The following is a 24,098-nucleotide window of genomic DNA, read 5'->3' as shown; positions in this document are numbered from 1 at the left end:
TTCATCACAGCAGACAAGGGGTCATTCTAAGAAGCTCATAAGAGTCAACACTCAAAGGAGAGAATGCCATCACTTCCTAACCAGCTGAGTTTTAGATCTGTGGAATCCCTGAGTAATCATATTGTATCTAGTAAGACCAACAAAGAATTCCAAGTCTTACTTGACAAGGAGTAGAGCAATGAGGAATGAAGGTGGGAATGGGACACCTTGGAGTCCCAGATCAGAGCATAAGCCCTAGTCAATAAAACCAACTTAATATTCAAAACAATTCTGAATCAATCTACATGGCAATTTTGGAAGGAATTCTGAGCAATGCTACAGGATAGAAAATCCTTCAATTGCTCTAAGTTGCAATTTAAGGTAAGTGAGAAAAAATTACCACTTGCAGCTGATTCAGGAATGGTTATTATTATTTTGAATAGCATTTTACAATTACAAGTAATGAAAATAATAATTACCATTCATGATCCAGATAAGAATGGCAAATATTCATTCCTATAGCCTATGATTTTTTTATTTTGCCTATTGATTTTTGATTTAGCCTGTGATTTATGATTTTTTTTTTTTAGAAACATACTTTAAAATTCTGGTCACTATGGGCTATTTTGGGCCTCTTTAGGGATTTAAAATACAATTTGCCATAGAAGCAGCTATTGAGCTTTGATAGGTCATAAAAGAAGGCATCAAGTTATTTATTTACTTTGGTCCTAGCTAAATTATGTTAATGTGCATAAATTTACATAGGAAAGTTACTTTTGGAAAGTGTTAGGCTTATACTAACTGATGTAAAGTTGTTCATTTCATTATGCTTAAGCATAAACCAAACTCAAAACAAACCCTAGGTTCCAAAGTTTAAAAATGGATTGGGCCTACAATACCGAGCCTATATACAGTCTATGGTGCTGCATTCATTCTTAAGATTTATTCACAGGCTTCTGATGGAGCAATCGGAGGAAGCCTCGGATGTGTGTTCATCGTGTGTTAATAAAAAGTGTTTATTTACCTTTTGAATGACATTCTTGGGAATTTTTCCCGGGCTCTTCCTGTTCTTTCCCGAATAGTTATAAGTTAGAGCAAAATTTTCAAAAATCTATCGGCATGACCAATTTGCAATGAATCCCATTAGTAGTAAATTTTGTAGTTCAAGTAAAAACATCTCTAGTGAGTAATTTATTTGGTATAAATTCTATTCGTATTTTTGGCATGATTTTCATCACCAATTAAGGCTTTTCTTTAAAAGACATTGGAGCTGATAAGTTATCAGCTAGCCTATGTTCTTATAGCCTACAACTCTTAAAATTTTCAACTTTGACTCACACCATTCTTGGAAGCTTAAAACGACAGTTGGTTCTAGTTTAGTGGGCCGCTATCCTCAGAAGGAAACACTACAGAGCATAAATAAAAAAACACAAGTACTAAGCAAAGAATAAGGGTCCATGTTTAGTGGTTGACATATTCAGAAAAAAAACACTAGGCTATAGGGCTATAATGCTTAAAAACTACTTAACAATTTTTAAACTATTTTTAAAATTTTGCTTATCTCAGAGCTTTTGGTTATCCCAGCAAGGGCTTTTGGTTATCTCAGAAAGTATTTGTTTTAGGTCAGTGAAACTCTCAGGACTAAATCCAGGGTAAAAATGTAGGCCTATATGGAGAGATATAGGCCCAGGCAACTGCTAAGCTTATAAGATTACATACATGGCTGACTTTTACCTTTCCAAATTCTAGTACAAAATTTTTTACTAGTAAATTTATAGCAAGCCATATAACTTGCTTTTGCCTAAAGTGAATGGGCCCTATGCCACATGATGCCTTTTTTATGCTTTTTACAAATATAATAATCTAATATATGTAATATAATATGATACAAAATATAATAATCTAATTATAAAAATATAATATAATAATAATATAATAATCTTGGAAACTGCCAAGCTTATAAGATTACATACATGGCTGACTCTTACCTATTCAAATTCTAGTACAAAACTTTTTTACCAGTAAATTTATAGCAAACTATATAACTTGCTTTTGCCTAAAGTAAATACACCCTATACCACATGATGCCTTTTTTATGCTTTTTACAAATATAATAATCGCTTCTACCTTAAAATTCAGATTTAAGCACTTTTTTATCTCTTAAAAATGACAGATTTTAAAAAAACTGACATTTCATATAACTGACTTACCAATAAAGTGAACATACCACTTGATGCCTTCTTTATGTTCTTTACAAATATAACAATTGCTTCTACCTTCAAGTTCTTAAAAATGATGAATCTTCAATCAAAGTATGAGTTACCTGTTGTTTCTGACAAAATAATACTATGTTTTCTCTGTGCTGTTTTTGACAAAATAATACTACATTTTCTCAGTGCTAAAATTATTTATAATAAGGTTAAGTTAGGTTAAAAAGTGCTTAAATCTGAATTTAAGGTAGAAGCAATTATTATTTTTGTAAAGAGCATTAAAAAGGCATCAACTGGTATATTCACTTTATACAAAAGCGAGTTATATGGTTTGCTATAAATTTACCTTTTTACCTTGATTTTGAGTTTTCAATCTGTTTTTTCTTCGTTTAATTTCATTGCTCTTACTGGTTTGAATTAAACCTTGTTTTCAAAATGTTTTAGGTGAATATAGGTCAGTGTTACTTTACTACCTTAATTTGCACTTTGTTGCTATTGGATCTGTTCAGTGCTCCGTGTTCAGGAAGATAAAGTTTTGTCAGTGTGTTTGACCAGAAGATGGTTATTGCCTATAGCTTCAGTGGTTTAAAGCTGACAACATTGCACAACAGCAACTCCGGGTAGAGTTTGCAAGATGGTTGGGTATAGTGAGCAGCATCAGCCTCCAGCATGACACTTAATAGGATAGGCAGTCCTACTTGGATTTCTATAACTTGTGATTCTATTCTTTGTCAAGTCTGGACTTAAAGGGCACAGCTGTGGATACAACTGCTGTTTTATTTGAAGGCTATTCTAGTCATTGGCCTATACAAGCCTAGACAACCTTTGGAAGATGTAGCCAGACAGTATAATTGTAAACTATTCTACAGGTATGTTTGTAAATTGAGATGGGGTAGTCAATCCAGACTTGTCCCAGTTAAAGATAGGATGAAGCTACATTTAGTGATAAGGAAAGAGTTAAACAGAGATGGGCAGAACATTTTGAGAATGTTAAACCGAGATGGAGTTGCAGGAAAATATTTAAAGGAAAATGAAAAAGTTCATGATACCCTGGATATGAAAGAAGATTTGTTTTGTGAGGAAGAATTAGCAACAGTACTGAAAGGATTAAAAAATAGTCATTGGCAACAGCTGACTTCTATGGAGGTTTTATCTCTTAACTTCTGTTTTACACAATGAATCTCCATGTACAGACCACTCTTCTTGGCAGACCCTAAGAATGTTTGTTTTCCTTTGAAGAAAAAGTAGCTCTTTGTTTCACACTCTGAAATGCAGTGAATGAACACCAGGGAGTTCAGCATTTGCTTCTCCATTCTCTGGAACATTCTCCATCAACTAGTATATATATATATATATATATATATATATATATATATATATATATATATATATATATATATATATATATATATATATATATATATATATATATATATATATATATAGAATAAATACTTGAAGTAATACTTAAGTACAATTTTGGCAAGTACTTGATATTTGGTACTTAATTAAGAGTTTGGAAAGTACTTATTACTTGATATTTCAGTAAAAAAACAATGAGCACTTAATACTTAATACTTAAGTAAAAATTTGATACTTAATTAAGTATCAATATTAATTGATATTTAATACTTAATTAAGAATTTGGAAAGTATTTATTACTTGATATTTAAGTAAAAAAAACAATGAGTACTTTATACTTGATACTTAAGTAAAAATTTCTCAGACAAGAAATATTGTTATGTATGTGTGTTAATTGGATGTTTTGACAGCTTATTATTTCACCACAGTGGTGTAAGAAAACAAATGTTGACAGCTATAGGTCCTCTAGTCTCATGTTGTAAGAAATATTATGTAGGCCAGCTATGTACTTTATGGCATACCTCTGCACTCCCTCAATTAGGGTAGTTCTTCTAGGAATAGGAGCTGTGACATGCACCAGAATCCAAATCAGGCCTGACACTAGCCTTATAGAGCTTTAGAAACAATTTGCTAGAGCAGCTGGTTATAGTGCATTTAAGGAGACAAAGGCTTGAATTTGCTCACAAGACTGCTTGTTGCCAGTGGTCATAGAACCTTAGTCGTTCATCTATTAGTATTCTTAGATCTTTTTCTTCAGCTCCAATTTGCCCAAGTGTTTTAGCTGCTCCTGAAGTAAGATAGATAGGTTTTTTTTTCCACTTTGGTATGGTCACCTTTCTTGAATACTGGGGTGACAGGGTCAGCTCCTAATCCATGGGTACCTTTTTTGAATCAAGCAACAGTTGAAATATATAATACAATGGTAGTCCAATTTCTTTGGCAAGCTCCTTCAGCAGTCTTGGATATGTGTTATCAGGATCAGTAGACTTGTTGTTGTCTAGTGCTTCAAGTCATTTTTATGGCATGTCTGTCCTGGTTTTGCTACTTTAGGCACTTCCAGGTAAGCTATGACAATGAAATGTGTCAGGTGCATCAGGAACCAGACCAGATTAAACTAGAAATTGTCGTTTTCCTGATTTGACCATCTGGGGGGGGGAGTGGGGGTATGGTTAAATTGGAAAAAATAGAAAAAAATGGGTATTTATAACTTACAAACATATGATTCTATCGTAATGAAATTTGATGTTTGGAAAGATATTGTGTCTCAGAGCTCTAATTTTAAATCTCGACTGGATCTGGAGACATTGCAGGGAGTTGGGGGGGGGGGTTAAAATCTTGGAAAATGCTTAGAGTGGAGGGATTGGGATGAAACTTGGTGGGAAAAATAATCACAAGTCCTAGATACATGATTGACATAACCGGAATGGATCTGCTCTCTTTGGGGGAGTTGGGGGGAGGGTTAATTCTGAAAATCATAAAAAATGAGGCATGTTTAAATTACAAAGGAGTGATTGGATCTTAATGAAATTTGATGTTTGGAAGGGTATTGTGTTTCAGAGCTTTTATTTAAAATCCTGACTGGATCCAGTGACATTGTGCGGAGTTATGGGGAGGACCTAAAATCTTGGAAAAAACTTAGAGTGGAGGGATTGGGATGAAACTTAGTGGGAAAAATAATCAGAAGTCCTAGATACATGAATGACATAACCGGAGCGGATCCTCCCTCTCTGGGGGATTTTTTTTTGGGGGGAGGGTTAATTCTAAAAGTTAGAAAAAATGAGGTATTTTTAACTTATGAAGGAGTGATTGGATCTTAATGAAATTTGATATTTGAAGGATATTGTATCTCAGAGCTCTTATTTTAAATCCCGACCGGATCTGGTGAGATTAGGGGAAGTTGGGGGGAACATAAATATTGGAAAACACTTAGAGTGGAGGGATTGGGATGAAACTTGGTGGGAGAAATAATCACAAGTTCTAGATACATGATTGACATAACCAGAACGGATCCGCTCTCTGTGGGGGAGCTGGGAGGAGGGTTAGTTCTGAAAATTTAGAGAAAATGAGGTATTTTTAACTTATGAAGGAGTGATTGGATCTTAATTTAATTAAATGAAAGAAACTAGTTTTTTTAACTCTAAGTAAGGAGCAACATTAAAACTTAAAATAAACAGAAATTACTCCGTATATGAAATGGGTTGTCTCATCTTCAACGTCTTGCTCTTTACGCTAAAGTTTGACTCTTTGCCACAATTCTACTTTTTAAAACAATTAAAAGCTTTAGCGTTAAGAGCGAGGCGTTGAAGAGGGAGGACAACCCATTTCACATACGGAGTAAAATCTGCTCGTTTTAAATTTTAATATCGCTCCTTACTTACAATTAAAAAAACTAGTTTTTTCATTTAATTTCTGAACGTTTTTAAATTAATGCATGTTTGATTTTGGCTCTCCACCATTGAACTTGTCCAATCTTATTGAATTTTTTGTATTGAATCAGATTAACAGATTATTAAAATGAAATTTGCATATTAATTCCTTTTTTGGCTAAATGGCTTTCTCTTAGTTTTGATCAGATGATTTTGAGAAATGACGATTCGATGAGGAGGCCTAGTTGCCCTCCAATTTTTCGGTTACATAAAAAGGCAACTATAACTGTTAATTTTAACTAACGTTTCTATTAGTAAAAAATATAAGTAACATAAGAATTAATTTACATAACAAACTTTTATATTTTTATTATGTATATAAGGGGGTTTGTACCCTCGTTAATGCCTCGCTCTTTACACTAAATCGTAAGTTTTGTCTCAATTCTTTAAGAATGACCCCTGAATCAGAAAGGCTGTAGAGTAAATAGTTGAAATTACTAAAAATACTTTAGCATAAAAAGCGAGGTATTTATCTCCTCCTAAATACCTCGCTCTTTATGCTAAAGTATATTTAGAGCCCCTCATATGCGTAATAATCTCTGTTCATTTTAAGCTTCAATGCTACTCCTTACTTTCTCCTTAATTGAAAAAACTTTTTCATGTTTATTTTTTCATTGTTTTTTTATAGTAGTTTTAGAAAATCCTGCGCCCTTTTCATTGAATTTCTCTTCCCCCATGATATATTTCTCCAAGGAAAGATTTACCCACATAGCCCCCTCCCCTCAGCCCCACCCCCAAAACCAAAAAAATCCCCCTGAAAACGTCTCTACACTTCCCAATAACGATTATTGTATGTAAACACTGGTCAAAGTTTGTAACTTGCAGCCCGTCCCCCAGGGACTGTGGGGGAGTAAGTCATTCCCAAAGACATACTTATTATGGTTTTCGACTATGCGGAACAAAATGGCTATCTCAAAATTTTGATCCGTTGACTTTGGAGAAAAAATGAGCGTGAGTGGGGGCCTAGGTGTCCTCCAATTTTTTTGGTCACTTAAAAAGGACACTAGAACTTTTCATTTCCGTTAGAATGAACCCTCTTGCGACATTCTAGGACCACTTGGTTGATACGATTACCCCTGGGGAAAAGAAAAAAAACAAACAAACAAATAAACACAAAAAATACGAAATTCCATATTTTTGTAGATAGGAGCTTGAAATTTTTGCTATAGGGTTCTCTGATACGCCGAATGCGATGGTGTGATTTTCGTTAAAATTCTATGACTTTTACCGGGTGTTTCCCCCTATTTTCCAAAATAAAGCAAATTTTCTCAGGCTCGTAACTTTTGATGACAAAGACTAAAGTTGAAGAAACTTATATATTTAAATTCAGCATGAAAATCCGATTCTTTTGATGTATATTTTAGCATCAAAATTCCGTTTTTTAGAGTTTCGTTTACTATTGAGCCGGATCGCTCCTTACTACAGTTCATTACCACGAACTGTTTGATTTGATATTTGAAATCTTGGAAAACGCTTAGAGTGGAGAGATTGGGATGAAACTTGATGGGAAGAATAATCACAAGTTAATAGATATGTGATTGACATAATTGGAACGGATATGTTCTCTTTAGGGGAGCTGGGGGTTGTTAATTTGGAAAATTTAGAAAAATTGAGGTATTTTTAACTTATGAAGGAGTTATTGAATCTTAATTAAATTATATATTGAAGGATATTGTATCTCAGAGCTCTTATTTTAAATCCCGACCGGATCTGGTGAGATTAGGTGGAGTTAGGGGGCACCTAAATCTTGGAAAACACTTAGAGTGGAGGGATTGGGATGAAACTTGGTGGGAGAAATAATCACAAGTCCTAGATACATGATTGACATAACTAGAACGGTCCGCTCTCTTTGGGGGAGTTGGGAGGAGGGTTAGTTCTGAAAATTTAGAAAAAATGAGGTATTTTTAACTTATGAAGGAGTGATTGGATCTTAATGTAATTTGATATTTGAACTCTTGGAAAATGCTTAGAGTGGAGAGATTGGGATGAAACTTGATGGGAAGAATAAAAACAAGTAAATAGATATGTGATTAACATAATTGGAATGGATATGTTCTCTTTAGGGGAGCTGGGGGTTGTTAATTTGGAAAATTTAAAAAATTGAGGTATTTTAACTTAAGAATGGGTGACTGGATCTTAATGAAATTTGATATTTTGAAGGAACTCAGGTCTCAGAGCTCTTATTTCAAATACCAACCAGGTCTGTTGACATTGGAGGGAGTTGGAGGGAAAAACCGGAAATCTTGGAAAAAACTTATAAATGTTGTAGACACAGGATTGACATAACAGGACTAGATCCACTCTCTTTGGGGAAGTTAGGGGGTGGGGTTCAGTGCTTCAGTGAGTTTGATGTTTCTGAACGTGCTAGGACGATGAAAATAAGTAGGCGTGTCAGGGAGCTGCACAAGTTGACTTAGTCGTTTTCCCGTTTTTGATAAAGTCGTTTTCCCCAATTCGACTATCTGGGGGGCTAAAGGAAGAGGAAAAATTAGAAAAATTGAGTTATTTTTAACTTACGAGTGGGTGATTGGATCTTAATGAATTTTGATATTTAGAAGGACCTCGTGACTCAGAGCTCTTATTTTAAATCCTGACTGGCATTAAGCTTCTGATTTTCCTTTTAAAGCAATCTATTGATTCTTAGAATTTTGCCAGAGCTCACGCCACATGAGCTCTTGGCTCTTCCAACCTCGTCACAGGTGCCATATGAGCTCTTAGCTCTTGTTGGACTAATGGAGGTAAAAGTTTAAGAGGTGATATTGACTTAGGGACACCATAGGATAGCATACAAAGGAGATGACCATCTAAATCACTGGTAAAGACAATGCAAATTGCTTGTTGCGAAGTTTTTTTTTCTTGTGTATTTAAGGGACCATGAAAGGCAGAGTTTTCGGTTTCACTGATATTTCCTTTTTTTGAATTCTAAGTATCTTATCTTTTAGGATAGTCTATTGTAAGTTGGCATCCCCTCGAAGCAAAAGAGAACAGACTACATCTTCTAGCTCTTTTCTAATTACCCTGTAATATACATATGTTTTCTATATCTGGTCATTTTATATCTTAGAAAATGACAGGTTTACTTCTAGAATTATGTAGTTGCTCTTTTCTAAAGGAGTTAGAATTGGGAACAGCTTCCCTTTACAATTGGGAAGCTGCAGAGTCCTCCACAAGAGTCTAGATCAACAACCTATACCAAACAATTTTTTTCATCACTGGAGTATCAGAAGGATGGAAAATACAATCAGGTAGGGATTTAGATCATGATGCCACTGTGTAAATAGATTTGTGTTTCTACTTCTGTTTGTAAGTAAAGATGCATAAGGGTAGTCCTCTGTCAATGTAATACTTAGGAAGTTGGCATCACCTGCTATAAATAGGTTCCCTATTTAATTCAGAGTAGCTTTACACAGCATTGTTGATATTGTCTGCTTGGTTTCTTTTCAGTTCTGGACAGATGGACTTCTAGAAATGCAGCCAACTCTAGTTGTTACGTCATTATTACCTTCATCCAGGTCAGACCATACAGATTTGACAAATGTGAGCTATAAGGGAAACATAATTACTTTATACTCTTAAAATTTTCTAAATAATGTTAATGTACCATGCCTGAATTCTGGAGACTGTAGGTTAGATACAACACTGCAGCCTAGAATCTTGATATGGGAATCTTCTAGCCTTTTATTATTAGACTTTGGACAAACTTCACTCAATAGGACCATATCATAATTCTTAGAATAAATCATAGATTTCAATTCATTTAATGTATTAGTAATTTGATCACCATCAATTAGAGCAGAAAATCTGGACTTCTTGTTTTTGGTGTTGCTTACTTTGGTTATTTGCTCTGAGGCTTTGCTGGCCAGGGTCCTCATCTGTTCCACTGAAAGGGATTACTGATGCATTCAAGTTGGTAGTGTAATACATTGTGTTGCTTTTCAGTGAGCTGATACTGATCATGTATGAAAGTTTTTTAGTAGAGCAAGTGCTAATGGCTTCAGTAAAAATCATATTCGCACTATTTCCAAAAAAGGAAGACCAAGAGTGTCAGTGCTGGTTGACTTTCCAATTACTTTGTTATGTACCGTGTATGTGTAGTGGCAGTGTTGGTACCAATATAATTTGTCACCTGCCTATATGAATGAAGAACTTTCATTCCTTGGGATCTCATTTGTAGCTGAGCTACCACAGCATCCACTGTTGCACTGATAATATTTATTTCAAATGATTTCGATTGGTCATCAGTTCTATAGTCAACTGATAATTAATCAGAAAGTGTTTAATAGCTCCTCAACTAAGCATTTGACAACTCATTTATCCTTATTTTTCATGTTACAAGTTATTTCCTGTGATTTAGCCAACTGTTTATCATCAGCAAGAAAGTCTGCAAATTTTCTCTTAATACTTTAGCTCATGACAAGCATTGCTGAGCTCTGTCCAGTTATACAGTTGGCATCTGTAGACTTTTTAAAGTGATATTTGCATACCCTAGAATCTTGGTTTGAAAAGCTAACAGATAGTCATGTTTAGATGACCAGAAGCTGTCTTTTTTGATGAGCTGTATTCTTCCTCAGCAGTGTTTAAGTTCTTGATATATAGGTAAGCTTCCACTGAAAAACACACATGTTTTTTGAACTATGTCATGATAACTTCTTTGAAGTTTTTGACACTGAATAATTGACCACCAAGTTTAGCTTTTGTGTTGCACACTGTATAATCAGCTGTTGCAACTGTATCCTTTTTTTTTGGTAACCCATAGTTTTGCCTACCCATTTTTACTGCATTGTCATAAACTTGGTCTTTACATTTACTAATTTTGATTTCAATTGTTTTTAAAAAGTCTAAAATCTTCCTTTGAAATCCTTTACTGTTTGGATCCTTCATTTCTAAAAATCTCAGAAGTGACCTATAATATTCTAACTTACAAATCCAAAATCTATTAATATTTTGACCTACTGCTGTTTTGAAAGGATAATATGCTGTAGTGGAAGGATACTTAATTCCTTGGAGAATCCATGAGAAAACAGAATCCTTTGAAAAGACGTCTTTAGTTGAAAGGTTCACTTAATCCCTGTCGACTTAGTTCTATTGGATTTTGCAAAAGCCTTTGATAAAGTATGTCACCGTCGACTAAGGAGCAAGTTATTTGCAATTGGAATACATAATGAAATCGTAGAGTGGGTGTTCCAGTTTCTTTCCGGGAGAAAGCAAAGGGTGAAAATATTTGGAAAAAATGGACAGGTATTCTTTTCAGAAGAGGTGGAAGTATTAAGTGGAGTGCCCCAGGGAACCATCTTGGGACCAACTTTATTCAACATTTATATTAATGATGCACCAACCACAGTCACAAATAAAATAAGTCTTTATGCTGATGACTCCAAACTCATTGGAACTGTCGATACACCCGATAAGAGAGCCTCTATGCAGAATGACCTGTGGGCACTTTCCCATTGGGCAACTTTGTGGAGGCTTGAATTCAATGTAAACAAATGTCGAACAATCCACTTTGGAAAGAAAAATGTGAAATGTCCTTATCATATGTTAGGGATGGATGGATCAAGGCAGACTATTATGTCATCTGAAGTGGAGAGAGACTTGGGTTTCATAGTTGATAATGAATTAAAATTCACTATACACACACAGACAGCCGTAGCCAAAGCGCTCCAAACCCTGGCATTATAAAAAGAACAATCACTAGCAGGTCACCTATGGTGATGACTAAATTATATAAGGCACTGGTCAGGCCTAATTTGGAGTTTGGCATGTGTGTTGCTAGCCCCCTCAACAAAGGTGACCAGCAGAAGTTAGAAACAATTCAGAGATGGGCTACGAAAGCAATTGAGGGATACAAATATTTAAACTACTCATCCCGTCTGAAGAGGCTGAAACTCCCCACTCTTGTCTACAGACGTAAAAGGGGTGATATTATCATGACGCATAAGCTCCTGAATTACAACTCTCCATTAAATAAGCTATTTCAACTTGACCAGTCTGCCAGAACTAGGGGGCATAGTCGGAAACTGTATCAGAAGAGAGCTGCCACTAGACTACGCAATAACTTCTTCACTTATAGAATAGTGAGTTTGTGGAATCCTCTCACAGAAAAAGCGGTCACTACCCCCAGCACAGCTGCCTTTAAAAGAGCCATTGATGGAGAATGGTCATCAAAGCCATGGCGAACAGAGTGGGATGCCGTTGTGACGTCCAACCATCGTCATCACTAACCAGCGATTCTACAGGATTTAATCCTTATTTCACTGGACAATGCGATTTAAGGTAATTAATGTTAACAACTTTTTTGCCTTGTTTGTCTTTGCAGCTTGATTTTACAGAATGCAATATCTGTTTGAAAATGCATATTTGGATTGGAATTGCCTTTTAAACAAATTTCATTTTCGCATTTTTTCCTTTTGTCAGTATTACTAAACTCTCTAATTGTTTATCTTTTTGACTTCTCGAAATACAAAACTAAACCCAATGTTAGTTCATTAGACTTAAATAGTACTAAATCTTGAAGTGAGTACAATATATAGCACCTATTGCACAGAGATACAACATATTTTTTAGAACTGAACTACATTTGTATTTTCACACTGTGTTATATGTTTTATATCTCTTAAGTGCTGACTGCCTCATCATACCAACTGGATTTACAGACACCACAAGAAGCGCGACTTTCAGCAGGAATGAATCATTGGGAAGGAGACCCCCCCCACTAAAGTCTCAATGCTTCCGTATGCAGTGCTGACACCTTGAAACTTTGAGTGTGTTTGGCACATTAGGTTATTTGTCGGCACATTCTTTGTACTCCCCCTCCAAAATCAAAACCCAAGCTTTGCCCCTGACTTAAAGGCTGTTTAATGTGCCTTTAAGTGTTCTTTCCAAATATACTAATCACTATCTGCTATATTTAAAAGGGGCTCCAAATTTGTGACACATATGCCTAACTTTGTGGTGACACATGTTTTTTCTCAATTTTGGTAGTAGACAACTAAGATACAAGCATACTATCTGATACAGAAACTGACACCATGTTGATAGTCATTCACTCCAAATGTACTTCATTTTACAGTTGAATGTGGTAAACTTCTTAGTTTGACTTGTGTTTCTTCAAGTATTGCCTATGTTGAAAAATATTATATTTAAAAAAGTAAGTAACAAGTATGATGCAGTTCATCCTAACAAAATATTCCATTGTTCAACTATTCCGTACATTTGTAATGGTTGGCTTTTTTATGTAAACTTTTCTTTGAATTTTCAACTGAATTGTGAGTTGTTGTTTTTTTCATAGTTGTTACTTGCTTTAAAAATTACAAAGCAACTATATCACTTTCAGAGCTCCAAATAGAATTTGAGGGCAATGAGTGTGTTTGAAAAACCAACGAAAGGCACAGGATGATAAAAATATCCTCCAATCTTTCAAAACTCTGATATGGCGTTGATGTTCTTTTTGTTGACACTAGCGCCAGGTTCCACTTTTTATAAGTTAAAATTTAAGTTAGAGCTTTTTTTGTTTTTAGATTTTGAAGGGTAATAATACTCTTGGTTCATAGATTTGTAATGTATGCTTGCCATTCTGTGATCAGTTTATTGTGCTATTTTAAAATGACTAATGAGGCACTAAGCTAGCAAGAGTATGTGTGTATCTTCTTTTTTTTCAGTCCTTCTAAGGCGATTCAAGTCTGATATTGAAATAAGATGGGTCCAGCCATTGAGAGTTCGAATACATGATCCCAAAAAGAGTGGAGATTTGGCTGCCTACACTGACCCAGAGCCATCAAGGTTAAGACGTAGCTATCAAGTTTTAGCTGATACTGATGTCTACAAGTAAGCTTCAAATTTACAAAGATCACAAGTATTCAATAAAAAATGTCTGGATAGATGGAATAGCAGGCTAAAATTAAATGAGCTATCTAACTCTTGTTTTCTTTTCCAAGACCACACTGCCTTTTTCACGAAAAAACAAATAAGAGTTCCAATTAGGGACAAGTCTTTTTATTAGACACTCCAACAAAAATATATACAAATGCTCTAGATATTTCGATGACACAGTCGGTCATCATCGTCAATAGAGTTACTAACGCATCAAAATTAAAACAAACTATATGTATAGTCAACAAAATAATCACTTCAGGGTCATAGTAAGTTACCCGTCCATTGATTTAAAGTAATGGAGCGGTAAATTGCTTTGTCCTACAATTTTGAAGAAAATTGTACTACCTTTATTCAACATAGTAATACAAAATTAAAGAATAGTTAGTAAACTTTTTAAGTCAGTGCTTGGGTTACTAAGGAAATTTTAGGAGCGCAAAATTTCAAACAAATAATCTAACAATTTTAATAATTTGTAATTTTCTTTTAATAAAGTAGGGGGATCGAATATTCTAAGTAAAAACGCATTTTCAGCACCCGTGTGTTGCTTGGAAATGTACTGTAACCCAATGTGGAACTCAGCCACACTGACCTCTAAGATTAATTATAACATCGAAGATCACAATCAACGAGGTTAAGTGATTAAACTGAAAGTGGAAAATTCAACCAGACTACAAGCTGGCCTTCCTCAGTGAGAAACTTTCATATTTAAGTAAACAATACATCGGTGAAAGTAATCTTCATTAACATGCTGAGGGTTGCAACCAAAATCTTGGTTTTCCTTCAGCAGAAATCTTTCAGATCAAATATATTTACAAAAAGGAAAAGCATAACAAGAGAAAAAAAAATGTTACAACACTCAAGGTAACAAGGGGAACCGCCGAGGTTTCATCTTTGCAAAATCGTCAATAAGCTGGTCGTTGTCCAATTTTTTACTAAATCCTTCTCTGCAAACATCAAAAGGAGGTGACTGAGACGATCGTCTCCTGTTGTAGACTGCAGGCAGTTTTTCACTATTTCTAGGCTAGAAAACAAACGCTCATTACTCGCTGTTGTCACAGGAAGTGTGACAGCAATACAAAGTACATTAATTACTTCTGAGTAAGCCACTGGTAATGTCTGAAGATGGTCGACAATGTCTAGGAAGTTTTCCGGCTTTTTTCCTCATCCAGTAAGAAACGCTTGGCAATACCAGTTTGAGATTCGAGAAGAATGTCGTCGATATCCAGCTCGCCGTAAAGAGCAGAGAAACGCTTGGGCAACTCTGTGTCCATAAACTTCATCGAGCTTGGACCCAAGACTTCGAGTGTGCTCAGTACTGGCAAGTTATCTGTGAACCTTCTGTCAAATTCGGCTAGTAGACGGTCGAAAGTCTTGGAGTACTCTCGCTTCATTTCGTCCGCCAAAGTAGTAGTCCGATTTCCATATTGGACGAAGTTCTTTCCTAGCGTCGTAGTTGTCACAAATCGTTTCAGATGCTTGGTGATCTTTTGAATTCTAATGCTAATGGCTGTTAATACCTTTATATTTACCTAACTAAAAAGCTAATAGGCTTAATATATAAAGTATTCTACTTCTCTCTGTGCTCTTGTCTTTTAGAGTCTTATGGTAGCGTTGGCCTACAATCTGGGGTTCGACCGGTAGAGGATGTCAAGCGTCTCTAACTTTCATAAGGTTTATGTATCGAGCATAAAAATGTTTATTTGCACATTTGATACAGTAAATGCACATAAAACGAGGACAGAAACAGAATAATAACTGACTCGAGTAATCTAAAACGGTGACTTACATTCACTAAAACAAGGAAATAAACATCGAAACATTTGACAGGAGGTGACCTATTTTAATCTCTCAACTTAGAGGAATTACTGCAAATATTCAGAATTTATAATATTAATATAATCACCTAGGAAATGGGCATTTGACAGAACTTGAGACTTTTATTATGAATCTAACCTACTTTCAAAGTTTACAATGATTAAGAGCAAATAGAGTAATTACCCCAAGAGTCGTCAGGTAATTACGCTCTTTGGTTAACAGGCGTGCAGTAAATTCAAATCAATTGAACAGAATTGATTATGTTGGACATAATGGATTATTATGGCCGGCAAAGGGCCCTTTGTGGTGGAAGCTTGGGCCCCCTGGAAAATCTGGGGTGGGCATTTGCCCACCCCTGACCCCCCCCCCCCCCCAAATGGCGCCTCTGATTGAGAGTTGCCCGTGGGCTCTTCAAGGGGCTCGTGGGCTGTAGCAAATAAAGGCTAAATATACAAGGATCGTAGAAAGTATGGGTGGAAGTTCACACACTACGTTTCACGTATTATTATATGTTTTACTCTGTTGAAAATAAAATCGTAAAAAATCTTGAAATGAGCAAAACTGTCTAATTGTAGATCAGCTTAAAAGAAATAAAAAAAATGTAAATAATTATGCGCATAAACAAAATAGTATAGTAGCCCTGGTCCTTTTAAGGCTTGTGCCCTGGGGATTTGTACCACGTCTGACCCCATCTCATCTAGTCAGCCAAACGTGCTAGGATATTCTAGACCGCATTATTATTAAAAGTGTCTTATATTTTGGGTTTATCAATATATGTATGGATGCATTTTCAAAACTTTGTTTTGAAACTGCACTAAGTGTTGATACTTTTATATCTTGTGTTTATTTCAGGAATGCTTCACCGGCTGTGAAACAACTTCTTTCTGCTGAATATCAAAACAACTGGCAGAAATTTAAAATATATAAAAATGATATGATCAATGACGTTCGGAGACATCCATGTGATTTCGGATCTTCCGAAGCCTCAAGTGAGTACTTTTTAGAATGGACCGTGTTTACAGAGAAGTCTGCACAAACAGAAAGGGGAAGAATATGCACTTCTAATATTAGTTCAGAATTTATAAATAGTGGCTTAACATTGCGTTTTCTCATTATTTCATCCCAGGTCTCTTTTCTGCTATCTAACTCATTCCCCTACTTTTAAGCTCCGAGTTTGGGAACCCGTATCTGTAGTTCTATTCATCCTTTCATTTTTCCATATTTTTAAACAGAAAGCGAGCAGATAAATTCTATCCTACTACTGCACCATGCCCTACCCCCGACACTAAAGGCCAGAATTTTATTTCCGCTTTATTGAAACGACTTGTATTTCGAGCAATTTGTTTTTAGTTTGTAACACAATGAACCGCAAGGCAACAATAAGTTACTAATGAGACTAGATTGCTGTTTGTAATATAATTATATTAATTCCTGGAACCGTCAGTATTTTTTTGCTGACATTGCAAAATTTCCTAATTTTATTATGATGTAAGAGGTTTTTTTTTTCTAAACCAGTAATGATTTATATACCGCCCTAATTTTATGCGGTGTTTTAGACAGGAATGCACAGGCTGGCAGCTTTTTTCTCTTCATTACGGTAGCTTCATTGCGGTAATTAGTTGGCATATACAGACAAGTTAGAGCAATACAAACCAAATCAATAGAAATACAAAAAACAATTGACCCAATCTCACCACAATCATACTTTTTATGTACAGTAATTGCTAGTCTTCCTGAGAGGCGACCTATCGGCAGGTTTTCAGAAAAACGTGTGATCTGAGAATAGTTCTATTATCGACACATTCTTCTCACTGAGAAGGTGTTCGATAATGCACACGATGTCGTAGGCACCAAGAAAGTGTTCAAGAGCGTCTAAATTTTCACGGGTACACTTAATGTTCTGATAAAATATAGACGTTATCGTGTCAATATGCTGTCCGAACGTTCCTTCCCCAGAACCATGAACAGGTAGATGCTTTTTTAGTTCGGCACGCAACAACCTGTTGCTACGATGACTACCCTCCCAGTTTGCACGTTTAATAGTCTTTTTCGGACAAGTGTTCTCAGGGCGATTGTAATTACCGGCACACTTGAGACTTTTAGCTGCGAAAGTACAGTCGTGTGCAAAGTGCCGAAATTCTCAGACAAATTCTCAACAACAACATTGTTTTGGTTTCTCAGTAAGCATAGTAACACGGAAAAGGCTGTACCCTATTTTAACACTGAACTTGGTAGACTGGTCCAACTCCTCCTATGATCTGGACTTAAGTTGGAAGACTCTAGAATCGCCAAATCAAATTGCTTTGATCACACTTTCAACAAGGCCTGAATCTGCGAAACGCCATAGTAGCGGCAACAGCTACTAGGTAAAGCAGCTGTTGCCGCTATAACAGACTCTTTGGCAACCATATGGACAACGAGCTTGTCCTTACGACCCACGATGTGTTTAAATCTATCTGTGCAACCCAATTTTCGAACAAATTGTCGCTGATTAGCTGGATTTTGCACGTTTCTATTATCAGGAAAGCACACTAACACTACGCAAATAGCAGGAGTTCGACGAGACGGTACTGAAGGCCAGACAGCCAGACTCAGGCACTACTAGAAGTTTACCGTTTTTCCATGGGAAAGTTCATCATTCAGACGCAAACATTTAGAAGCGAAACTATTAATGTGCTTGTGTCATTATTAATAAACGGGACATCCGACAGATGAATAATTGTAATAATATACTAGCCAATTGTTCAGTTGTTCTTTACACTCCACGAATCCACTTAGTAGCTAAAAAAGATCACTTAGAAATATTGCAGTTGGATGCTTTCCTCTTCTTTTATCAAGTACATCAACATGTGACGCACTTTTACAAACATCAATCACCTGCTTCATTACTTCTTTCGCCAAAAATTTTGTAGCTATATCTATGACTTTATCTCTGTCTTTGGCTAATTGTCGCAGTAAAAAAATATAGCAAATGACAAACAAAAATTGGGTTCGGTATTGTATAAGCACTGAGCAATCAACGCACAGCATAATGAAAAATAATTATTGATTTTTCATTATTTGATTTATTAATCATTATATGGCTAATTATCCCAGTAAAAAAAGTCAGCAAAGAACAGACAAAGATCGGGCTCGGCATTGCGTAAGCACTGAGCAATCAACGCATAGCATAGTGAAACATCATTATCTATAAGCAAGCCTATTCATCAGGTAAGGTAAATATCAAAAATTAGGCGTAAAAATCGCTCTAAAACACAAGGAGATGCGTGTACCACTATTGCCGAACGGATAAGTACTGAATCACTGGGTTGACTATTTTCAGTAATTCTATTCTCGTATCTAAATCTTAAACGGAACTTAAGTTGACTGGTTTATTAAAGGCTAAATATCCATTTATGAATCATAGAATTTTCAAGAATTGAATTACGCAGTAGATTTCACCTGCTATCTTGTATATTATAATCCAATTCCAATTATACATTTAGTCTAATAGATTATATTTATCATATTATATAATATATAATTAAGTTTTGTATTATTATTTTGTAAATTATTTTGATATGATACATTATTTTTAATCATAATAATTACTATATTAATCATTATGCTTTTTAACAGGTTTTTAACGTAATACTTTGATTTTAGAAAGGTATCATCTCTTTTTCTTTTCTTTACCAAGTTGCCGCATTGACAGCCAGTATTCGCTATTATCAGCGTTTAGTATTGGTGGATGAATACAAGTCCAAATCAAAAGCAATTAGAAATGAGTGGAAAGTGCAGCTTCAAGAAATGGTTAGTAGGAGAAATGGTCTGTTGAGTCATTTAAGAAAGAGTGACTACAAACGCTTTGAATGGCTTCTTGAAAAGCTCAATTTGGTATACCGGCCCAGTCCAGTGTAAGTTTTTTTCGTCTTCTCCGTGAAAAGAATAGATAGTGAAAAAAAAAGATTTCGTTGATAATTGATGCTCTGTCTTTATGGATGATCGTAGTATTCTACGTAATATTCGTAATATCTCGTAGTATTCTCGTAGTGTCTCAGAGCTCTCATTTTAAATCCCGACCGGATCTGATGGCATTGGGGGGAGTTTGGGGTGGGTGAACCTAAAATCATGGAAAGCGCTTAGATTGGAGGGATCGGGATGAAACCTGGAGGGAAAAATAAGCAGAAGTCTTAGATACGTGATTTACATAATTGGAACGGATCTGCTCTGTGGGGGGGGGGGGTAATTCTGAAAAATTAGAAAAAAAGACGTATTTTTACGAAGGAGTGATCGGATCTTCATGAAACTTCATATTTAGAAGGACCTCGTAACACCGATCTCTTATTTTAAATCTCAACCGGATCCAGCGTCATTGGGTGGGGGCAGTTGGGGGGGACCGGAAATCTTAGAAAATACAACAAGCGGAGAGATCAGGATGAAACTGGGTGGGAAGAATAAAAACCTGTCCAAGATACGGGACTGACATAACTGGACCGGATCTGCTCTCTTTGGTGGAGTTGGGGGGGGGGGGGGTATTTTTGAAAATTGAGGTATTTGTAACTTACGAAAGGGTGACCAGATCTTAATGAAATTTGGTATTTAGAAAGATCTTGTGCTTTAAAGCTCTAATTTTAAATTCCGATCAGATCCTGTGACATTGGGGGAGTTGGAGGGTGAAACCGGAATTCTTGGAAAACGTGAAAATTGGATTTTTTATCTTACGAATAGGTTCGAAGATTTTTATTTTATTAAAATCATTAGATTTTCATTAAGATTTTTATCTTAATGAAATTTGATATTTAGAAGGAATTAATGTCTCAGAGCTCTTATTTCAAATCCCGACCAGATCTTTTGACATTGGGGGGAGTTGGAGGGGGAAATCTTGGAAAACACTTGGAGTGGAGGAATCGGGATGAAGCTTGGTGGATAGAATAAGCAAATGTTCTTGATACATGATTGACGTAACCGTACTGGATTCGCTCTCTTTGGGGGAGTTGGGGGGAGGAGTTCAGTGATTTGGCGAGTTTGGTGCTTCTGGACGTGCTAGGACGATGAAAATTGGTAGGCGTGTCAGGGAGCTGAATAAAATTGACTTGATAAAGTCGTTTTCCCAGATTCGATCATCTGGGGGGACTAAAGGGAGATGAAAAATTAGAAAAAATTAGGTATTTATAACTTACGAGTGGGTGATCGGATCTTAATGAATTTTGATATTTAGAAGGACATCGTGACTCAGGGCTTTTATTTTAAATCCTGACGGGCATTAAGCCTCTGATTTTCTTTTTAAATCAATCTATTGATTCTTAGAATTTTGTTAGAGCTCATACCATATGAGCTTTTGGCTCTCAGCTCTTCTTGCCTCGTCACAAGGGCCATATGAGCTCTCATATCTTATTTACTTTTCTCTGTAGTTTGTTTATTTTTGGTTAGTTTTTAAGTTTTTTTATCCTTAAATTTTTTGCGCCATGTGCAATTAAATATTTGATTTGCCGATAGTCTTTTACATCTCTTCATCATGAGGTTTTAGATGATTGTTGAGTCATCCTTTGACGGAGTTGATAGAGGAACTCTTAGGGATAGTATTTCCAAGAAGATCGTTCTAAATCGAAGTAGAATGTCGAATGAAGTTACTCTTCAAGTACTGTGTTCTCGGCGTGTCAATCTTGAGATACTTGGACCGAGCTGTGTGTCTTCGTGTCTATCTTTTCGTTTGGCAATTGGGTGGGGACATTTAAATTTTGTCACCCAAAATTTTACGCGTATTCACCTGAAAGAAGTTTAAAAGGCCATTATTTTGGTATCTTTTTTCGAGTTCTCCTCTAGCGATATTCGATATTCGTGACATCGTCGCAATATTATCATGTATCTGCTTTGGTATATAAATGTATGCGAATGTGATGTCATTTGCATAAAAATGTTTCTTTTAAAATTAGGGCTCTAGACTATTGTCAGTTGAAGGGTGTACGTCCAGCCCATGATCCATCAAAATATCCCCATGTCCCACCGGTGGGCCGTGTGCCCCACATTGGGAATCATGGGTATAGATGCTGAAGGATTTATCTTCTGGATTAGCTTTGTAGCTTTAATGTAAGTAGTAGGAAGAGGCTTACGAAAAGATGAAAAAAAAACTATATAACTGGGTAATTGGAAAGATACTACTGAGGTATAATGTGAAAGTGAATTCTCATAATTAGCCAATGAAAAATATGTTTGAGCTTTCTGAAAATGCCAAGACCTCTGCATACCTTCATTTTAATCAAATCAAAATGGTGCTTAAAAACAAATATTTTCTTTAAGAAGGATACCTAAGAAATGGACATGGTCATTCTTTGATCTACAAATAGGTCCATCTGACATCTTCAACTTCCTGACATCTACGATGTCAGGTAGTTGAAGATAAATCGGAGATACCAGAGAAAAAACTAGATTTATGACTTTTTATAACAAGAGAGTTAGCTTCAAACCAAAGTAAAACTATCTTGAAGAAGTCTACGAACGTTGTACGAACCTTAGTCTCCGTTTTCACTGAAGGAACAAGAGTACTATCATCAGTAAAAGCAACAAGAGAATCCAAGGAAATTAAACTATGATTATGGGCAAGAGAAAATGTGGGATAACACAGACGACAACAATAAAAGGGTCTTCATCTCTAACATCGAAAATAAGGTTGTTTAATTAAATTATGGTTATTCTGGCTCTGGGACACTGACCCTTGAGGAATAACCTTGTCAACTTTTAAGGGTGAACGGAAAATTGGATCAACCTAGATTATTCTACCAGACAAAGTAAGACTTGAATCAAAGAAATGCGCTACCTCTTACGCCAAAATGAGAAAGTTTATATAGAGGAACACTGTGAGCTGCAAATCAAAGGCTTAACGAACATCCAAGAATGAAGCAGCAGGAATTAAATTGAAGTATAGCAGAATGACAATAGTTGAACCAAAATGCGCAAGCACGCTCGGTTGAATGTTGCGCAGACCAAACTTAGAAGCAAGAAAATTATCAAGACGAGAATGCATCGTCTTCTCCGAAATTTGCTAAAAACAGACAACAGAGATATTGGCCGATAGTTTGCTGGATCCTTTTGCGGCCCACCTTTATATAGAATTACATAAAAAAACTAGTTTTTTTAACTGAAAGTAAGGAGCGACATTAAAACTTAAGACGAACAGAAATTACTCCGTATATGAAATGGGTTGTCCCCTCCGCAATCCCTCGCTCTTTACGCTAAAGCTTTTAATTGTTTCAAAAAGCAGAATTGTGGCAAAGAGTCAAACTTTAGCACCCAGTGATCTGAGAATCTTGCGGTAGGGTTTATTCTAACGGAAATGAAAAGTTCTAGTGCCCTTTTTAAGTGACCAAAAAACTGGAGGGCACCTAGGCCCTCTCCCACGCTAATTATTTTCCCAAAGTCACCGGACCAAATTCTGAGATAGCCATTTTATTCAGCGTTGTCAAAAAACCTTATAACTATGTTTTTGGGGACAACTTACTCTCCCACAGTCCCCGTGGGAGGGGCCACAAGTTGCAAACTTTGTCCTGTGCTTACATATAGTAGTGGTTATTTGGAAGAGTAATGAATGAATTTCACCCCATCTTCTGAAGAACGGGTTCTTAACTTGTTTTTCAAACTTCACTTCTTGGCAGAACTTGAGTGTGGTGGCTGTAAGACACAAGTACAGAATGGTGTCTATAATCCAAGGTCGTTTTCAGGATTTGTTTTCTTTTGAGGGGGGGATATTTTTTGTGGTGGTTCTTACAAAAGACTTCTACAAAACGAATAAAAAATTTGTCTATATGTATTTTCGAAACTTTTTTAATTGGCATATAAAAATTCTTTTTTTGGCGGGGGGGAGTTCAAACTCGGTAATACCCCCCTCCCCTGGATAATGCTTTGCTATCACCATAGACACAGGTGCAGAGGATGCACCAAAATACTTCCTAGTGCTATTGCATGGCTTACAACGGCCTCACCATGACTTTTTTGTTCTCTTTTTAAGAGGAATATTTTGCTATAAGATAAATTGGTTTATATAAATGTATTCACAGGGCGGACAAACAGTCAAGTTAGGTTTTGCTTATGAAAAAGGTCAAGAATTTTGTTTCTTCTTTATAGCCAAGTAATTTTTTTTTTACTGAAAGAGGCCCATTTTAAATGTATTCCTAAACTCACCTTAAGATAAAATAATTTTTAGGGAAAATTGACTTCTTTTTCTTTTACAGGGATACGAGAAATCTTTCCAGAAAACCTGCAATGGTCAAACTTGTTAATGACTACTGCACTAGGACAAAGAATGAGAAACTCGAAGCTTATAAGAAAGAATTGGAAAAGGAACAAATAGAATTTTTCAAAGAAAAAGAAGTAATTCTGGCAGAGATTGAAGATGAGGAGAAGAAACTTGAATTAAATTCATAGCTAATAATTTAATTTAATAAATTTTTCCTTTTGA

The 24,098-nt window shown here is 35.8% G+C and overlaps 2 protein-coding genes across 3 annotated transcripts in view; one reads left to right on the top strand and one right to left on the bottom strand.

The window, feature by feature from the left end:
• Positions 1-1,055, bottom strand: part of LOC136038458 (uncharacterized) — a 21,725-nt gene extending 20,670 nt beyond the window's left edge. Inside the window, exon 1 of one of the 2 annotated variants that reach the window (XM_065721529.1) lies at positions 1,004-1,055. The gene's annotated coding sequence lies outside the window, so the exon portion shown is untranslated. Of the gene's footprint in view, positions 1-878 lie in introns of both variants that reach the window. The other variant, XM_065721535.1, reaches the window with a different exon arrangement.
• LOC136038448 (small ribosomal subunit protein uS15m-like) lies at positions 1,044-24,098 on the top strand. The gene is made up of 5 exons (XM_065721524.1): positions 1,044-1,161; positions 13,636-13,801; positions 16,517-16,653; positions 19,344-19,560; positions 23,872-24,098. The coding sequence occupies exons 1-5, from the start codon at positions 1,113-1,115 to the stop codon at positions 24,062-24,064; spliced, it is 762 nt and encodes a 253-aa protein (XP_065577596.1). The 5' UTR covers positions 1,044-1,112; the 3' UTR covers positions 24,065-24,098.

This window comes from Artemia franciscana, chromosome 2, assembly GCF_032884065.1.
Source record: "Artemia franciscana chromosome 2, ASM3288406v1, whole genome shotgun sequence".
NCBI classification, from domain to species: domain Eukaryota; kingdom Metazoa; phylum Arthropoda; class Branchiopoda; order Anostraca; family Artemiidae; genus Artemia; species Artemia franciscana.
Note: the sequence above shows the minus strand (reverse complement) of the source record. Positions and strands in the feature narration are given on the sequence as shown.

Coding starts and splice junctions, on each gene's coding strand:
- LOC136038448 (XM_065721524.1), top strand. CDS start 1,113: ATGAATCCCATTAGTAGTAAATTTTGTAGTTCAAGTAAAAACATCTCT. Junction 1,162..13,635: donor TTCAAGTAAAAACATCTCTA/GTGAGTAATTTA, acceptor CTTTTTTTTCAG/TCCTTCTAAGGCGATTCAAG. Junction 19,561..23,871: donor GTATACCGGCCCAGTCCAGT/GTAAGTTTTTTT, acceptor TTTCTTTTACAG/GGATACGAGAAATCTTTCCA.